Source organism: Mus caroli, unplaced genomic scaffold, assembly GCF_978045245.1.
Source record: "Mus caroli unplaced genomic scaffold, Mus_caroli_1 scaffold_15, whole genome shotgun sequence".
Taxonomy (NCBI): Eukaryota; Metazoa; Chordata; class Mammalia; order Rodentia; family Muridae; genus Mus; species Mus caroli.
In genome coordinates, this window is record NW_028227270.1 from 96,696,471 (window position 1) to 96,715,681 (window position 19,211).

Genomic DNA, 19,211 nt, shown 5'->3' on the forward strand with positions numbered 1-19,211 from the left:
TCTTCGGAAAGCTGGGGCAAGAACTGCTGCAAGTTCAAGGCTGGACCAGGATACTGCAGCAGACCCTGTCTCCAAAAGGGCAAACAGGGAAGGTAGGTGGAGCGAGTTAAGGGAAGAAGAGAAAGAGCAACAGGATTCTCTCTACTCTCTTGAAATCAAAGTCCTTCTGACCTGAGAGAAGGCTTCTTTCCCCTCCCCTGGGGTTTCATGGAGGCAGCCTTATGACTGAAGTAGTCACCTGGGGACTTGGCAAGTGAAAAGGAAAGAACTAAAGGAAAGGAAACCTTCCAGCTCAGAAGGTTCTCCTGCTTATTCTGATCTTCCTCGGTTTCGACCCCACCCCTGCTTCACCCCTGCTTTACCCTGTTCCACCCTGCTCCACCCTTACCCCAGCAATGCATCCAGTTCTCACCAGTATTCAACACCACTCTTTGACTGTCTTGAGGAGAGAGAGATACTATGGTTTTGAGAAAACAGAAGCATAGGGTGTGGCATAGTGGCATGTGCTCATAACCCTAGCATTTGCAGCTGAGCAAGAAGTATCTTGAGTTTGAGGCTAGCCTGGACTTCATCACAGGATACCATTCCCAAATAATCACGTAAACATGAAGTTAAAACCTCAGCATCACTGAGGGGTTATCCTGTCAAGCTGTCATTTTGTTTCTATTTTCTGCGATCGTTTACTTTCCAGGGTCCTGAGGTCATAGGTCTTACAGTTTGCTCAGTGTATGCTACTGCCCAAAGGTTCACTGCACAGAGCTCAGTTTGCCTGTGGGGAAAGTGGGCTTGCATTAACTGTTTGAGGCTGAATAGGCGCCTCTTGGGAATATGATTTAATGCCTCCTGTTTCTCCTTGTTTTTGTCCTTATACAAACTATCAGAGGATATGTCTACAATCCCACTACTGAGCTGTGATACACAGTCATTTCCATGATCCTACAATTATTGTTTCCAGAAAATTTGCTCTCAGTGATCCCCCTAAACTATAGTAAGGGGAAGAGGAAGTGAAAAAAGAAAAAAATACATATTTCTGGGAACCTTCCAAAATTCTGACATTGTATGAGGTATTTTACAGCTGTTTATGACCTAGACTCTGTGAAATAACTTTTAAAGCTGGGTTTGGTAGTACAGTTTTGCAGTCCTAATACTGGAGAGCTTGAGGGAGACAGACAATGAGCTTAAAGCTAGCTTAAACTATATAGGTAGAGCTTGTCTCAAATTAACAACAATGATAATTGGCTACTTCTTCTATTGTGTCCTGATCACAGACATTTAGAGTTCAGGTTGATATCAGCCTTGGGTTCCCCTCTTGGTACAACATATTTCCAAACTTTAAGCAGTCTAAAGCCTGAATCATCCGCTTCCCTGCTATGTTACACTGCCTGCCTCTGAGCTGTGCACTGGTCTACATCCATGGCAGTGTTTGGGGTGCTTCTATTTTTCTGTTTTGAGGTGGATAAAGACTAAAAGCCCTCTATCTATCCCCTTCTTGGGTGTCCCTACATTGTTAGATATGACAGTTGTGAATGCTGGCAAGTTCTTTTTTTCACCACCCCCTTTAATAATTCCTTAGGGGCAAAATTAGTATTGGTCTAGTTAGATATATCAGTTGTTAAAATATCAAAAGCATTTTGGACTCTGAGCCAAGGACTTTCTTTGCTACTCCAGCATCTGCCTCTCCCCTGGAAATTACTGACTTTTCCCAGATTCCAGCTCAAGGATTAGAGTTGAGGAAACAGGTCTAGAGCATCTTCCTGGGTGCTTTCTAACATCAAGTGTGACCAGCACTCAGGCTGGACTGAGGGGAAACTGGTTCAGAGCTCAGCTCTGCTCCAGGGAGACAACTGAGTCCTAGTCGCCATTTCTCTCGTGTGCGCTGCAGAGTTCAGGTTCTAGCCAACTGCTGTGTGGCTGCACACCAGCTGAGCGCCCAGCTGTTGAGCTCTGACCTCTCTTCCTGTTCTTTGTTGGTTGTTATCACATGGGTTTGATTTGAGAAAGGCTCTTATTTCATAACCCTGGCTGACCTGGAACTGGCAATCCTTCTACCTCAGCCTGCCGAGCACTGAGGTTGTAGGTGTCAGTAAAACCATTATTTGTGGGCAGCTAGAGAATGTTAAGGATGTTTCTCACAGTCATGAAGCAGAACATGAAGGGGAAGCCAATGCCTAGTATACAGTGCCATTCATTGTGACCAGACCCAGCCCTGCCTGGGTCTCAAAATCTGACTTTTACTAGTTGCCTCCACCCTTCCTGCCCACTTTTCATCCCTCAAGGCTAATGGACCAGTATTTTCTGTGTGGCCCAAGACTCTTCAGTTCTGTCAATATGGATGCTCCTATGGAAAAAATGACTTGTAATGTATTTTTAAAGCTACATAGATTTCTACATGAGCACAGATCCTAACACAATTCATGTTTATCCAGCAATTCCAAATGATATAAGAACTCACTCAGTGTCACAGGAGGAGATCATCTATAGATAGGGTATATATGAATGTTTTTTTAATTAGAAATTATGGCAACTAAGCCAGACATTGTGGCTTGGTCTTCTAAACCTAGCATCGAGGAGGTAGAAACAGGAGGACTGGCACAAGTTTGAGGTTAGCTTGATGTCTATGGAGAGTTCTAGGCCTGCCAGGGCTACATAGCAGGATCCTGTCTGGATCTTGGTTACATAAAATACAATTAAAGATACTAAAAACAAAAGTTCTTGTTGCAATCCCTAGAGATATAATCCATTAAGTTTACAATCACGAATTTAGTGTATAATCCTTAAACTAAAGGTCTAGCTCTCTCACATAGAGAGCTGCTCAAAGCTTTACCCGTTGCACGTGTCCCCTGTGCTGAGGCCTGCTTATAACCAGCAGTGTGTGTAAGGCTTTTGGCCTGAGGCTACTTTGTGCTGGGCTCATAGCTAACTAGACTATCAACTGTACTGCTGTTAACAGACTTCAATAAGCCATCAGTGTATGTCAGTCCCTTGGTGTAATGAACGATGAATGTAGAGTGATTAATGAAATGATGGTGTAAAGAGAAGGGAACCTATGTTCTAAGATGATATGGTGGTCTGCATGAGAAAGGCATCATAGGTGCATATATTTGACTACTTGGTCCCTAGTTGGTAGACCTGTTTGGGAAGGACTGGGAGGTGTGGCTATGTTGGAGGAGGTGTGTCACTGGGAGCAGGGCTTTGAGATTTCGAAAGACTTGCCCCAGTTCCAGAGTGCTCTCTGCCTCCTACTTGCAGTTCAAGATGTGAGCTCAGCTCTTTCTTCCAGCGAGCTTTTGCTCAGCCATCATGGAGTCCAAGTCTCTGAAACTATAAACTCAATCAAATGCTTCCTTTTCTAAATTGCCTGGGCCATGGTGTTTTGTCACAGCATTAGAAAAGTAACTAAGGCCGGGCAGTGGTGGCACATGCCTTTAATCCCAGCACTCGGGAGGCAGAGGCAGGTGGATTTCTGAGTTCGAGGCCAGCCTGGTCTACAGAGTGAGTTCCAGGACAGCCAGAGCTACACAGAGAAACCCTGTCTTGAAAAACAAACAAACAAACAAAAAAACAAACAAACAAACCAAAAAACAAAAACAAAAAACCAAAAAGTAACTAAAACAGAAGTGAACGCAATTCTACTAAAATCAAAAATTTCATGTTTATAACAATAAATCACAGATATCTAAAGTTCTCTGCTACCTATCATAGCTTTATTATCAAGAATGACCAAGTACTGAATAGCTGGGGTAGTTTGCTACAGTCTCTACTAAAATGTATAGTGTTACATGATACGTGCATATACTTTTCTGTCAGTTTTGCATGTGCTATGTGTATTTACATGTGTATGCACCTGTGTATGTAGGCACACATGTGTGAGGGTGTGTAAAGGCCAGAAGTTAATATTTGCCATCTTCTTCAACAGTTTTCCATCTTATCTTTTGAGATGCTGTCACTGCTACACTGATGGGCCACTGAGTCCCAGGAATCCTCCTGCCTCCACTTCTCTAGTACTGGCATCACAGCATGAACTGCCATACCTGTTTTTTGCACGAGTGCTAGAAATCCAAACTCGGGTCCTTAACAATATATTGCAAGTGCTTTATCAGGTGAGCCTACTCCCCACTCACTCTGCTAATTTTTAAAATAAAATATATATAGGTGTGTGTATGTATGTATATATTAGTTGATTCATATATCCTGTTTTTTCATATTTCACATATTTTTGTATATTTTAGTTATATCAATTCAGACAGTAATTTCTATCAGGAATACTTGATCTATATCTAGATGACATAAAACATTTGGTTCAAAACTAGATTTATATGTTTCTTGATCCAGTTATATGTAAAGATTTTCCAATACCAAAATCAAGTATAAGAAAAGTTATTTTTGTGTAATATTCATATACCCATCAACAACATTGTCTCATTTCTTCAGAATTCATTTGAGTTTTGAAACAAAAGTATATGGGTTGCTAAAGCTGTTTGCCTGGAAGTAAGCTGGCTCACTCTGTCTCAACTTTTGACGTGAACATGGATGTCAAAGGTATCCCACACACGTAACTGACTCTGAAGTACCCACACCAACAGTGTGCTTCAGCCCCGACTTGGACTATTTCCATCAACTGTGATGCTGCTGATTGAAAACAAGCCTTAGGCCAGCAAGATGGCTCCGAGTACAAGGGCGACTGCTTCTGATTCTGACGACTTGAGTTTAAGCCCCAGGACTCATGCTGTAAACATAGAGAACTGACTCCTTAAAGTTGTTCTGTGGCCTCTACATGTATTTGGGCTCACATCCATACACGCATGCACACACACACACACACACACACACACACACACACACATATACACACATCATTGCAAATAAATTAAATAAAAAATCTTTTGCACATCAATTATTTTAGAAACTAAATAAAATGGTAGTTATTGACAAGTCATGAAAAGTTTTGATTTTAACGTAAGTACTTGGAACAGGTTGAGTTGTGTCCCTCTTAGAAAAGACATATCAGATATACACCCAAGTTCCCCAGGGTGTGACCTTTGTTTGGAGAGACCATCTTTACAGAGGTAATCAGGCTAAATCGAGGTCATAAAGGTAAACTCTTATCATCTGAGAATCAGATCATTATACAGCAGAGAGGTGTGTGTACAGGTGAGGAGAAGGCGAGAGAGAGACAGAGACAGAGACAGAGAGATTTTGGATTCTCACAATCTTTTTCTCATTGCGCAATTGTACGTATAGCAAAGCCATCCATCTGACAGACACTAACTCATATGTAAAAATATTGAATGAAATGCTGAGCCCTACTTGTCAGATGGGTGAGACTCCACAAAGTACCCAGCAAACGGACAGTAGATTCGGGGCTGCAGGTCCTTCACCAGCTGAGCTTTGTAATTCAGAAGCTTTCTTCTTTCAGCCTTGATGAACTGGGCTTTCCATTCCTCTGCAACGACAGATTTGGGGTTAGTATCCTCTGTTCTCAAGTCATTGGAAAGTGAATGCCCTGGTTCCCACCTTCTTAAGCTGGGTTGTAACTCCACAGGGGAATGTGTAAAGGCACAGGGCATAAGAAAATCAACAGCAATCAGTTTTCTGAGAATCCAGCTAACAAAAGTTAATTCAAAATAAAACACATAATGAATGGTCCAGCTCACCTGAGTTGAGCCTTGTACCATCCCTGGGCGTCATGCACTATCTCTGCAGCCCTGGTTCTGAGTATCCCACAGGAGTGCTTTACACTATACATGTCACCATGCAACACAACAGCAATCAATTATGTGTGCCCTTGGCACACATTCAAAACTCCTATATGCTACAAACTACAGATTTACCACACAGGTGACCTCTTCTTCTCTTACAGAAACAGAATGGTTTAATTATGGGGAAAAAAATCTTCATATTTTCTTATCATCCTCCCTTAGACTATATCAAATTAATATATCTTTTATTTTTAAAATTGCTGCTTGAGTTCTTGACTTGAGTTTCACTAAATTTCAATGAATTTTAACTAGGGTCAGGACATAATATCTAAAAGCTTATGAAATGACCCTAAACATAATTCCACTGTATAGTAATACATATTTATGTAAATGGAATTCTCAGAATCGATCATAAAATCAAAATATCTATCAGCTTTGAAAATGCTTGAGATACCCCACATCCTACTGTATCAAATGCTCATCCAAGATTTAATTCTTCGTAAAAATAAATAAGTACATCCAATTTGTAGGATACACATTTGCCTTTGTCTTTAATAAACACTAAATTATATATATATAGTGAAGAATTATTTTAAAATCAATTTGTTTATATTTTATCATCAGTAAAAACTTGATTTTCATACCAATTTTATGAATTTATATGCCCAGGATTGCATAAAAGTTTCTCTGATGCCAAGGGATCACAAACAGAAAAGTTTAATAAATCTTGCTCTACTTGAAGGAGACTTGTTCAGATGAAAACAAAATGGAGAAACAAGTAATACAGAGTGGAATAATCTGATACGTTGATGGAGATGTGTCCTCAGCTTTAGTTAGCAAATTTTGATTATTTACCAGGAGACTAGACACAGGTTCCAAGCTCACTTCATGCTTGTTATACTTTTGGGGACTCTAGCTGAATTCAGGGCTCAGTGTGGATAGCCTTTCTTTATAGGCAAACTCATTCTCTATGCTCTGTAACTCAGACAGTTATTAACCTTTTACTAGTGTGTATTATTGCCTGGTACACTATGTAACTGAAATATATTTTTTATAACCTGACAATTCACAGTGACTAAATTTACAGGCACAAATGTTAGTCACACTTAGGAGCCAAGCCCTGCCCACCACCTACAGAATTGAGAAGAGCACCCAACTTCTACCTCCTACTCTGTCAATGAACTCATTATAAACACCTCATAAAGTTTCCCTCTCTTTTGCTTTTTCCCCCACCCAGTGTTTATTACTTAGCTTCAATGTTCTCTGGGGCACTAAGCATACAATACTGAATTAGACTGTAAATCTTGTGAACAAAAAAGGGAAGTCCTCCCAAGAAAATGCTTTCTTAGTGAGAGAAGCAAGTTCTAAAAGGAGAAATAAAATGTATAAATAATTATATAAAGTGATATGAACAGCACACCAGGGCAGAAAGAGATGGGGTGGACGGTCACCCTTCAACAGAGCAGTTAGGGAGTGTCTGTGCTGAGGTGGGGTTGGGTAGACAGGGCAGCCAGGGAACAGACAGTAGTTGAATTGAGACCCATGGGAAATTGATGGTCATACAGAGTTTAGCAACAAGAGGACTCCGGGGAATGAAAATAGTCAGTGTAAGAAGCCAGGCCAGGAGTAGACCAGAAGTGCTAGCCTGAGGACACAGCAGGCAGCAAAGAGGGCTGACTGAGCGTGTTGGGAGGCAATTGGTCAGAGAAGTCTAGGATTGAACAGGATCTAGAGTTGCAGCATTTAGGATCAGAGAGGTGGCACAAAGATACAAAACTGAATCAACTGTCTCACACAATCCCAGCATGACCCTTGAGTCTAGAGAAGAAGATATCCTGGGGGGGTGGGGGATCTGCTCTGTAGAATGCCCTATCTTTCTTAGCTCCTCCTACATATTCCCAGAGACGCTCGTTCACCTCAGCGGTCCCCGTGCATTCTACCCTCGGATTCTCAAACCTCAGTTTGTTGTGTCTGTAGTTCACAAGGTTGGCTCCTTACTTGTTTTCAAAGCATCCATCCAAGCACATGCCTAATGCTCAGAATCACTGGGATATAAATTATTACCAGTAAATTTTCCACCGCTGAAAGTCATTGGAAAGCCTGATGCGCCTCCCGCGAAATCACTCATCATTAGCGCAACTTTCTCAGGAAGCCTTCCCCCATTGGGTCTGGTGCAGTCCACTGTGTTGAGTATTTTATGACCTGTGGGGAAATAACATGTAACCTCAAATGCTCTGGTTTGAATGACCAAGCCAACAAGGTTGTCCAGTGCAGTCTATGTAATCTAATTCAGTTGATTAGAGAAGAATTGGTGTGTGTCCCTCCACCCCCCCACACACATACACACAAACAAACCAACAATCAAAGAAACAATCTAATAAAGAAGACACTGTCAGAATCTAAAGTCTTAGAATATTCTGATTTCCAAGTAAAGTAGGTCATCCTTTGGCTGGCTGGGTTCTAAGTACTTCATGATGACCATCAGTCTAATTTCACTGTAGATCACACTACTTTCCTAAACTGTCTCCAGATGCTGATGCTAAGGGGGTCAGCTCAACCCATCCTTATCTCTGGCAAAAATCTATGTACAATTGTGTTCCAAATGATTACTGGATAACTAAGGCCTTGCTTCACCCATGATGAAATTTTCTAGTGATACTTTTTTTGTTTTCCATTTTCTTTGTTTTGTTTCGCTCTTCTCTGCTTTGCTCTTTAAGATAGGGTCCTATAGAGCCCAGGCTGGCCTGAACTGTTTGTCAGAGCATGATCCTGAACTCCTGGTCATCCTGCATCTGCCTTCCCACTGCTGGGATCCCAGGTGTTTATCACTATATGCAGCAACATGATGAAAGGGACTTACGATGTTTATTCAACAATAAATTAATGATAGCCTTGAAACAATGTAAATATCAGTTCCCTTGTGCTAAAAGCAATGTACCTGCCATCACATACTCCTAATTATTGGCAAGTTTTCATCTGCAAAAATCTAAAAGTTTCTTTTCCAAACACAAGAGCACCATGTACTGTGCTCTCTGAAGCAGGGGCAGACAATGAGCATAGGATGAGGTTTTGGACATTCTCTTTCCCACCTATGGGGCAGTTCCCCTTCCACTGCCTTCGGAGATAGGATGGTACCTTTGTACTCCACGATAATGCATGTGTCCATCTCAGGATGAACGCCGTCCATCAAGATCATGAACCGCAGACTTTTGTCTACCTGCAATCCAGCAATTGAACAATTATGTAGGTCAGCTTGGCCTTAATATTTGAGAAGATTGTCATTTTGAGAAAAGTTAGCAAATCAGATCGAAATTTAAAGGAAATGAGAAACTTTATCTGGAACTAGGATTATTAGCCTATAATAAATGTATTACTTATAATAAACTAGGTTATTATAAGGTTATACATTTGCTAAATGGAAATGAAAGCTTTGAGCAAAGACAGTTATGTCCAAAACTGAAGTCTGAATGTCACCTCAGAAAGCATAGTAAGAAAACAAACAGATCTCTGACCTGTTGCCATATTCCAAATGGAACCACGTTGATGTTAGTTAACCTGACGCCACTCTGACCCAGGTTCCAAAACACAGGCCTTTCTGTGTCGCCAACATAAATGGGAATGTCTGGTCGTCTCTGGGAAAGCTGCTTCAGGGTAGGGTAGCTAGATCAGAAGGGTGGAAACGGTGAAAGATAATAAACTGGGATTCACTAGCAAGAGAAATGGCTTGCTGACTGAAAGAGAAGGAGGTGGAAGCCAGCCTTCCTGCTCCTGTTCACACACATGACTGCGTCCCAGAGAATCTTACATCATGGCTAACAAACCAGAGAGTGAACGTCAGCCAAGTGTGTTAGGCCCATGTTCCACACCAGTGTTGATTTGAGTGGTAAGGCTAGATGGGGTGGGGAGTAGCAGAAGTCACAGAGAGAGCCATGCAGATGTTGCTGTAGGATGAACATTGCATGATCTTTCTAAGTAGCTGCTCTCAATAAAACAGAGGACACGGCACAGATAGTGTTTCTCTGTGTGGCCCTAGCTGACCTGGAACCCACTCTGTAGACCAGGTTGGCCTTGAACTTAGAGATCCACCTGCCTCTGCCTCTTGAATGCTGAGATTTAAGGCGTGTGCCACCATTACCTGGCTCTGCCTGCTTTTTTATAGAACCCGGGACCACCAGCCCAGGAATGGCACCACTCCCGCCTGTGAGTCACCGCTATGTTTTCTAAACGCTGATAGTTACACTGACATAACTTATCCTGAGGAGGACTCAAGTTACCAGAGGGATCATACAATAAAATTTAATGAAGACGAAAAACATTCAGCATTCTAGTAATCTCAACTGTTTGTAAAGAGGCACCCAGGTCTTTTCGGCTGCTTATATACATTAAGGCCATTGTCGTTTCTACTGAGCATTAATTACCTAAAATGGTTCTGCTGTATCACTGTAGGGTATGGTAGAAAGATGAGCAAGTGGTTAGGTACCCATTCTATCCCAAAAGTATACTGCCACGAGTTCCCTCATTTGTTTATACTTTTCCTGTTGTGGGTTTTATTGTTGTTATTTTTGTGTTGTTTTTGTTTTATTTTTTTAGATAGGGTCTCCTTGTGTAGCCAAGCTGATCTGGAGTTCTTAAAATTCCTCCTAACTCAGTCTCTTGGCTATTAGGATTATAGACATAAGCCATCATGCCCTGCGGTTTGGGTCTTACAATAGACTCTGAAGATTTCTGTTTTCATAGATGAGAAAGCATATTCATAAAGGCACAAATAATACAAACAATAAATAATAAATAAAAAAGTCTTCAAACTTTTCTGACAAAATCCAGCACTGCTCCCATTAGAAGGTAGCTTCTAATTTTAACAGAGTTTCTTACTAGTTTTAGAATCAGACTAGTGTCTGGCCATGGTACTGCATATCTGTAATCTCCTACAGACAAACACATAAAAGAATCAGACAATCATACGAAATGGAATATGTTGCTGTAAGCACAAACAAAAGCTGCATGCCAGCATGCATTAGCTGTGCTAATCTAACATCCGTGCTATGAAAAGCTACATAAATAAGCAGAACTTGTGAGGCAGGGAGAGGAAATAGGGAGGAAGCAGGTGATATCCTCTAAGCAAAAGATGTAAAAATTCCAGGATTCTTTGACCTGCCTTTAATCTCTGAGTTCAGAAAACACATCTTGTATCATAAAGAGAATTAGGGAAAAAAATGATTCCCCCAAAAGATATTTACTGGTTTTTTTGTTATTGTTTTTTGTCTGTTTGTTTGCTTGATTGCTTATTTGAGATAGGGTTCCTCTGTGTAACAATTCTGGATGTCCTGGAACTCACTCCATAGACCAGGCTGGCCTTGAACTTACAGAGATTCATCTGCCTGCCTCTGCTTCCCGAGTGCTGGGATTAAAGGCACACTGCAGCCAGCTAGTCTTGGGCATTTGAGTACTTGGTCCACGGTCGGCAGCAGTTTGGGGAGGCTTAGGAAGAATGTCGGGGGCATCCTCTCTGTTCGTGCTCCTAGTTCAATATCTGCACCATCCGCTATGACTTCAACAGCCTTGACAGTCATCCCTCCTCCACCCCGCTCCATGATGAACTCTAATGCTCTGGAACCATAAGCCCAAATAAATTCTTTCTCTTGTAAGTTGCCTTGGTCACGGTGTTATATCACATATCACAAACTGATCATTTTTATTATCTGCTAATATAATATGACAATGCTATACTGATGTTATGAAATAACATTCCTTTGAACCCTAGTCACTCTGCCACACTGTTTTTCCCCTCACTTTTATAACTCGGGGAAGTTTAACCTAAAGTAAAGGTCAGACAGTAGGATCGGGGTAAATGGCACTAAGTGACTCAGAAGGAACATAACGAGAAGGGGTTTGCTGAGGAGACGGAGGGAATGTAAGACTTACAAGTCTCAGCAGCTTTTCAGTGGCAAACACTCACGAAATGCTTCACAGTGGGTGTATCATGACCCTGTCCTTAGTGTGTAACAACTTTGATCAGGAGACCCTGACACTGGTCCTCGACTGGCCTTTCAGTGGGGACACATGGTCTCCCTGGGAAGGGTAAATAGAATAGATTTTACAGGTGGACTGGGTGAGGTAGGGATGGAAGAAGAGAATACAGGAATAGGCGACTAGAATGGGGGGGCGGTTAGGAGGTAATATAGACACCTAGTACAGTAGAAACTTTCTGGAACCTGTAAGGGTGACCCAAGGATATAGAGCCCGGATCTGTCATCTTCTGTAAATAGGAAAGGCCTCCATTTATGGGACCGGGATACAAACCTAGCCACAAAAGCTTAGACTTACAACCTGTTCTTCCTGTAAGATGCGCTGTGGCTCAGAGCTTGTGGGAGTGGCCAACCAAATGACTGGTCTAACTTGAGTCCCATACTGGTTAGGAACCTGAAACAGGATGGTCCAGACACTCAGGGTGGAACCAAAAACAACTGGGAAAAAGTAAGAGAAAGAGAGGGGGACAGAGAGAGGGGGGCAGAGAGAGAGGGGGAAGCAAAGAGAGAGGCAGAGAGAGAGAGAGAGAGAGAGAGAGAGAGAGAGAGAGAGAGAGAGAGAGATTCTGCTATACTCATTGATTGGCACCTACCCAAATCATCAGAGAGGTTTCCTCTAGTAGCTGATGGGAGCAGATGCGGAGACCCAATACCAAACATTGGGTAAGGCTAGAGGAACCCTGCAGAAGAGGGAGGAAGAATTGTAGGAGCTAGTGGGGTTGAGGCCACAGGGAGAGTATGGCTCACAATATCAACAAAGCAGGGTTCATAGGCGCTCACAGAGACTGAAACAGCAGTCACGAACTTAGGTCCTCTGCACACACACACACACACACACATATATATGTATATATATATATATATATATATATATACATATACATATATACACACACACATATATATATGTATATATATATATATATATACATATATATAATGGTCCTGTAGCATTGTGTTCTTGTAGGATTCCTAACAGTGGGAATGGGGTTGTTTCTGCCTCGTTTGGCTGTCCTTGGGAGTCCTTTCTCCTACTGGGTTGCCTTGTCCAGACTTGATATGAGGACTTGTGCCTAATCTTATTCCATTTTGTTATGCCACGTTCAGTTGATGTCCCTAGGAGGCCTTTTCTTTTCTGCAGGGTCAGAGGAAGTGGCAGGTGGTGGGGACTAGGAGAAGTGGAAGGAAGGGAGGCTGTAGTCAGGATGTATTGTATGAGAGAAGAATACATTTATGAAGGGGGGAAAGGTAAAGCAGGACATGGTTGTGAGGGATGGTAATGCTAGCACATGGGAGACTAAGGCAGGAAGACCCACATAAGCTTGGTTGCATAGCAAGGCACCATCTCAATAAACAATAAAATGTGGGGTTTGGCAAACAGTGCATGAACTAGGCTTGGCCCACTTCCTGCTTCAGTATACAGCCTTATAAGATGAATATAATAATATTTTATGATCCATGGGAATTATATCCATCACTAAAGTTTTATTGGGATTAGTTCCTTCTTTCACTTGTGACTCCCTGTGGCACTCCTGCGTTCAAAAGATAATTGAGGTTCAACGTGTGTTTAAAACCCATAATATTTCATTGGTTCTTTATTTTAAAAGTACCTGTCTGTCATTTTTGAAACAGTGTTGTTATGTAGCACACACTGGGATCGAATTCTTGATCCTCCTGCCTCAGCTTTTTAAATGCTGCAATCACTGGCCTTTTACAAGTGTGTGTGTGTTGGTTTGTGCTATAAATTTTGAACAAAAACAAGGCCACTCTGATGGGCTTTATGCCTGTGCCTGTTCATGAGCAGAGAGCAGAAGTCTCTGAGAAGTTACAAGCACCCTGCTTTCCATGACTCCCTCCTCACTCTTGTGGATATACACTGTGGGGGCACTTTTAAAATTAGAATTGTAGTACATATACAAAATTTTACTTTTATTTCTCTTCTTTTTCATAGTCCTATGGTGCAAGTCAGAGTGCAGAAGCACCCCAGAATGTTTTATAAACAGAGCGTAGTGGCACATGTCTATAATCCCAGTATTTGGAAGCGGCAGTATAACCAGCAGGCAGGAATTCTCATCCTCAGCTACATAGTGAGTTCAAGGCCAGCCTGAACATCATAAGATCCTGTCTAAGAAACAAAGCAACAACCCAAAGATCCCACTGCTGCCATCGTTCAGCCATTGTTATCTTAGGAGTTGGGTATGTGACTTCTTTACCTCAGGTGGTCTGAGTGCATGTGGCTGATATAAATGAGGTCTGCTTTGCACAGCCTCTCCAGCCAGTCAGATGGAGGCTCATGTAGCAACCACCATCCTCGGGCAAAAGCAGGGCCAATTAACCAAGGATCAAACACCATTCGCTTGTCTCCCAACTTGAGGTCCATGCAGGCATGAGTGAGATATGTTATCTGTTAGAAGAGAGTGAGATTCTTGTTATGGCTTGGTCACCAGCAATGGAGGGCAAGGCTAGGGCTATTTCTCTGACAAGGTCAAGCCAGCTCTGGCTCAACTACAACTACAGCACACACACTGACAGAACACAACACCCTCCACAGACTGTCGGGCATGGACTCTAGTGCCTGCTGCTTCATGTCAAATCAATGATGCACCAGATTGTACTTTCTTCAAACCAGCTCCAACGTGTTTAGCAGTGAGCGATGTTAGTGCAAGCATTGGGGGACTTAGCATGCTAGTGTGGCTTTGAGGAGTATTGACTACACGATTCCTAATCAGTTTGGTGGGTTGGCACAGCTGGGCAGACTGGACTGAAGTCAGGATAGCTGGGCTCTACATTACCCATTTACTCATTCTATAGGTTGCCAAGAGCCTCTGAGAATGGGCATCAACAATGATTTCCAGACAGGCGCAGGTAGGGGAATTCCAGACCTATTCCTCACCCCCCTCCCACCCTCCTGCCTGTCATATCCACAGATAAAGAATACACAGAGGAGCAGAGATACAGCAACAGGAATCTAGTGTGAAGAGCCAGGAACAGCCAGGAAACAAATGAGTTATTAGTATTCCTGTTCTGAGTGGAGTTTCAAAAGAAAAAATAAACCCCTGCCCAAATGCACGGAACTTTCTAAACATACAGAAAAAAAAATATTTAATTTTGCTTTTTTGTCTTCCCCAAACTTCTGAGGTGTTTTTCTCAGAAAGTGCTCTGAAGATAGAAACTGTGTAAAAGATTCAGGAAGATCTCAGGATGAGGGGCAAAAATATCCAACTTGTTATCTGCTACAGTGGGAATGCAGCTCACCACCCCGTCCACACCCCCTCCAAGGTTCGTGTGCTTGAAACTTGGTGCTCAGTGTGGGCATGTTGAGAAGGCTTGGGTCTTTGAGAGGTGGAACCTAATACAAGGTAATTGATTCATTACTGGCAGAGCTTTTAGAAGAAATCAAAATAGTTCTTCCAGGGTCACAGAATCTCAGGATCTGCCAGTTCCCTCAAGAGTGAGTTTTCATGAGAGGACTGGCACCTCCCTCCAGTCATTATTCTGCATGTATGTCAGGATACTTTCATGCACACTCCTACTGTGAATCCATCTACCCTGAAGCACTCATCAGAGCTGGGCACATACAAACACCATGCTCTTGAAGTTCTCCAACTATGAGTGAAATCTTCATAAGGTTCTCAGCTTCAAGTATTTTATTATCAAGCACTGACTGACATACCATCTTATCCACAAATATTCAGGCAATAAAAATACTTTCTGAACTTCTTCATGTATCTACCTCTATTTTATATATACATATGTGTATATACATATGTATATACATGCTGTATCTTGTTATATATAATCTTTAGGCTATATATGTGTATATACATGCATACATATATATATATATATACATACACACACATATATAGTTGTAAAGATATGCAAATATATGTATGAGTGACATCTTAGTTTCATTTTGTTATTAAGAGTATTATAACGTTGATGTTTCCTTACCTGTACTTCCCCAAAAGCTAATTCTTCAGGAGACCTGGGATCAGAGTCCCAGGGGTTAGGAGGGTTCAGTTCTACCAGGGAAAGCCCATTGTTTTCATCCATTTCGATAACTAGAACCAAAGGGAAATAATTCTGAGCATGTGAGAAAACATTTTTGAAAATATGGTACCAAATTACAAATACATCGTCAAAACACAGAAGATCAAAACTATACACAGCAGAAGAGAATACTCACTGAGCGCACAGCAGCTACCAAGGCAACAGCCACTGCTGCTCATTTGTTCATGATACACTTAAGCATCTCAAGAGATCTCTGGCATGTTTAACACATGCACTGTGATGAAACCAGTGAGAGAGAGAAAGTTGGAGTGCAGAGAGGCTGTGCGGGAAGGAACTCCTAGCCTGACAAAAAAAAGCCAAAAGAAGTATAACTAGGAAGCAGTTTCAAGCCATTCAAGCTAGATGGGAATCAGGAGATGTCTGACAGACACAAATGAAATAGGATGCAGGTGGTCAGCACGGTGGGTGACGTCATGCTGAGGTAGGCCAGCATAGGAAAGTTTAGAATTGACAAATATCTGCTACGTGTCCAACCCAACCATGAGTCAAAATAAATCTCTCCTCGCCTAAGTTGCTCCTTGTCAGGAATTTGGTCACAACAATAAGAAAAGTAATTAAACAATTCCCAACAACAGTTGTCTAGAAGTCTGTTAAGATGGGCCTCTGCCCAGTGCCACTCCCTTCCACAAATTTCACAAACAAACAAAAAACCCTATCTCCATTTCAAAATGAGCAGTACTCACACTACTTTGAGATAACTTCTATAAAAGGAATTGTTGGAAACAATTTAGAATTTGTCTCAGTGATGCTAAAAAAAAGAGACTTGTTTACCTTTATTTCTTTTGGGTGTATGATACATGTTTCTCTGAGCACATGTGTGTCTGTGTGCAGATGAACATACATAAGCACATGGGGCGTGTGCCTGTGGAGGCCAGAGGTTAACCTTGGCTGTTCTCCCATCTCATTAAGATGAGGTCTTTTATTTGACCTAAAACTCACCAAGAAGGCTAGCCAGACTGACCAGTGAGCTCCAAGGATCCTCTGGTCTCTTCCTCCACTTTGCTAGAATCACAGGGATGCACTACCATGCCCAGCTTCTATTACATGAGCTCTGAACATTTGGCAAGCATTTTGCTGGCTGAGCCAATTCTATTCCGTTTTGCATTGCAAACATTCAAAATATTCTCTACTCACTAGAAAAATGCACATTTAGCTGTTATCAAGCACTGCTCATCTCCAGCTCCACCCTTGTGCCCATCAATCATCCAAAGAGCATAGTCAACACGCCAGGTCAAACAGTGCTCCTCAGCCACAGTGGTCCAACATCTTCCCAACCCTCTCTAGCCCTCATTTTCCCCTGAAGCTCTGATCATCACTAGATATATTACGTATTTATTTTTCTCTAAGACACCTAATCTTTCCAAACTGTGAGCCTTGTGAGACCTGAGACAGATCTTGCAATCTCAGAAAACAGTATATGTTCCACATCAGGGTTTGCTTCGTGGCTCAGCCAGGCCTAGTGGTACACATGCCTGCAGTTCTAGCACTCGGGAGCTTGAAGCCTGGGGATCAGGAGTTGAATTCATCCTCTCATGGGAGCCAGAGGGTTGAGAACACCAGGAAAACATGGCCCTCAGAATCAACTAAGCAGGTACTGAAAAAATAGGAGCTTTAGTGTGGTAATTATGCATCCTTACAGGAATGAATCAATGTCAGCGTGTTAATTACAGCACAGGCAAGCCAATGAAGAGAGGCTGAGAGGAAAGCCAAGGGAGACCCTGAGGAAACTTGTAACCCAACAACCACTAAAGAAGTTCCCTTCTTCCTATTTTTCCTCTCTTAAGAGAAGCTAGACAAAGTGGAGGCTGTAAGTCTCAGCAATTGCTTGGAAGGCATTTCCACAAAGGCCTCTGTACTCCTTACACAAGCATAATCCACACACTTAGTAAAGTTGAATGTGATGTTTGCCAACTCTGTTTCTATAAATAAAGTACAGAGAAACTGTCATCTCTATTCTGACCTCAGGAAAAGCGATCAAATGACAGTCCCCTGAAGCCTTCCCCTGCCCCATTTTGAACCAGGATCTTGCTGTGTAGTCCTGGCTAGACAGATGTTACCCAAGCAGGTTTGGAATCCATGGCACTCCTGCCTCAGTCTCCCAAGTGCTACCATTATAAGCATGCACTACCAACTTAACCCTCCCTAAAATCCCTATTTAAAAAGAATAGGAAAGAAATGGAGCGAAAGCATGTCAGAAAGTCACAGTTCCCAGCATGATTGGCATTAGGACAGGAAGGTGGATTGTAATGGCGCGATGGCTGTAGGTGCCATGAGGAAAGTGTAAGCTGTTGGGCTAACAAGAGGCGCTACTGCAATTGGTTTACTGAGTTTCCTGGTTGATTGATGATCCAAAAGAAAGCCACCAAATCATGACAACAGATGATAAAATAGCTTAAAAAAAAAAGACTTGGGAATTGAACAGCTATAGAAGCAATTCCCACAGAAAACTAAAACAGATAGAAAAAACAACTGAAAAAAATTCTAATATCAAAAACAAGTTATCAAACACAGTGTGCTAAATGTTAATTATCAACACATTAGCATCACATTTGACCAACAGATGTAAACAGAAACAATGAGAAGGTGTAATTAGTACCCAAAACAAGACAATCGTAAGAGCCTAATCACGTCCTGTGCAGTGTGGAGATTATAATAATGTCCACATATTGTTTCTGGGAGGAAAAGCCCACACATTCCAGTGAGCAGATGTCAATGTCATTAACACTGAGGATGAATGAATGAATGAATGATTGATGGTCTCAGAAGTGAAAGGGTTCTTGTGTCCTTCCTAGCTCCCAGTTTATCATATTTTATCCATGAAACATTTTTCTCATTTTATTTAATTCTCTTTTCACTCTCATTCATAAGTTGTATTTGATACCATTTTGTAGATGATTTTTTATACCTACATTCATAAAAATATTGGTCATTGGTTTTCTTTTCTTGAAGTGTGTTTGTATGGTTTTGGTATCAAGACCTAGTTGGTCTGAAACAGAATCACACATGACCAAGTGAGCTTCATATTAGCCTGGTTCAGCATTTGAAAAACACAATGATGTTTCAGTATTCAAAAGAGCAATGGACTACATCTCATTCATGGAAGAAATGTGAGAAATATATGAGCATCTCAATGGATACATGAAGGATAGTTGACAAAATACAATCTTCTTTTATGAATTAGAAGATACTGTTAGGAAACAAAGCATGGCAAAGCAGGCCCTCAAGGCTGGCTGAGAACACCCAGCTGCCACCACTATGAGAGCAGAGACAGAGCGAGGAGGCTTTCTCTCGCCACTTCTACCTGGAGGTCTTAGATAAAGCAACTACGCAAGAAAATGAAATATAAGACACACAAATTAGCAAGAAGTTAAGCTATCTATATTCATAGAGAACATGGTCCAAAGTATAAAAA

General features: G+C 41.7%; 1 protein-coding gene across 2 annotated transcripts in view; it reads right to left on the reverse strand.

Moving 5' to 3' along the window:
• The window catches only part of LOC110307606 (cytidine monophosphate-N-acetylneuraminic acid hydroxylase), a 75,012-nt gene that overhangs the window by 24,629 nt on the left and 31,172 nt on the right, over window positions 1-19,211 (reverse strand). For both annotated transcript variants that reach the window (XM_029468279.2, XM_085831209.1), the window contains exons 5-10: window positions 15,680-15,789; window positions 13,939-14,129; window positions 9,212-9,359; window positions 8,835-8,916; window positions 7,764-7,901; window positions 5,308-5,443 (exon numbers count right to left, since the gene is read on the reverse strand). In XM_029468279.2, the coding sequence (XP_029324139.1) occupies window positions 5,308-5,443; window positions 7,764-7,901; window positions 8,835-8,916; window positions 9,212-9,359; window positions 13,939-14,129; window positions 15,680-15,789 (805 nt within the window). The remainder of the gene's footprint in view (window positions 1-5,307; window positions 5,444-7,763; window positions 7,902-8,834; window positions 8,917-9,211; window positions 9,360-13,938; window positions 14,130-15,679; window positions 15,790-19,211) is intronic.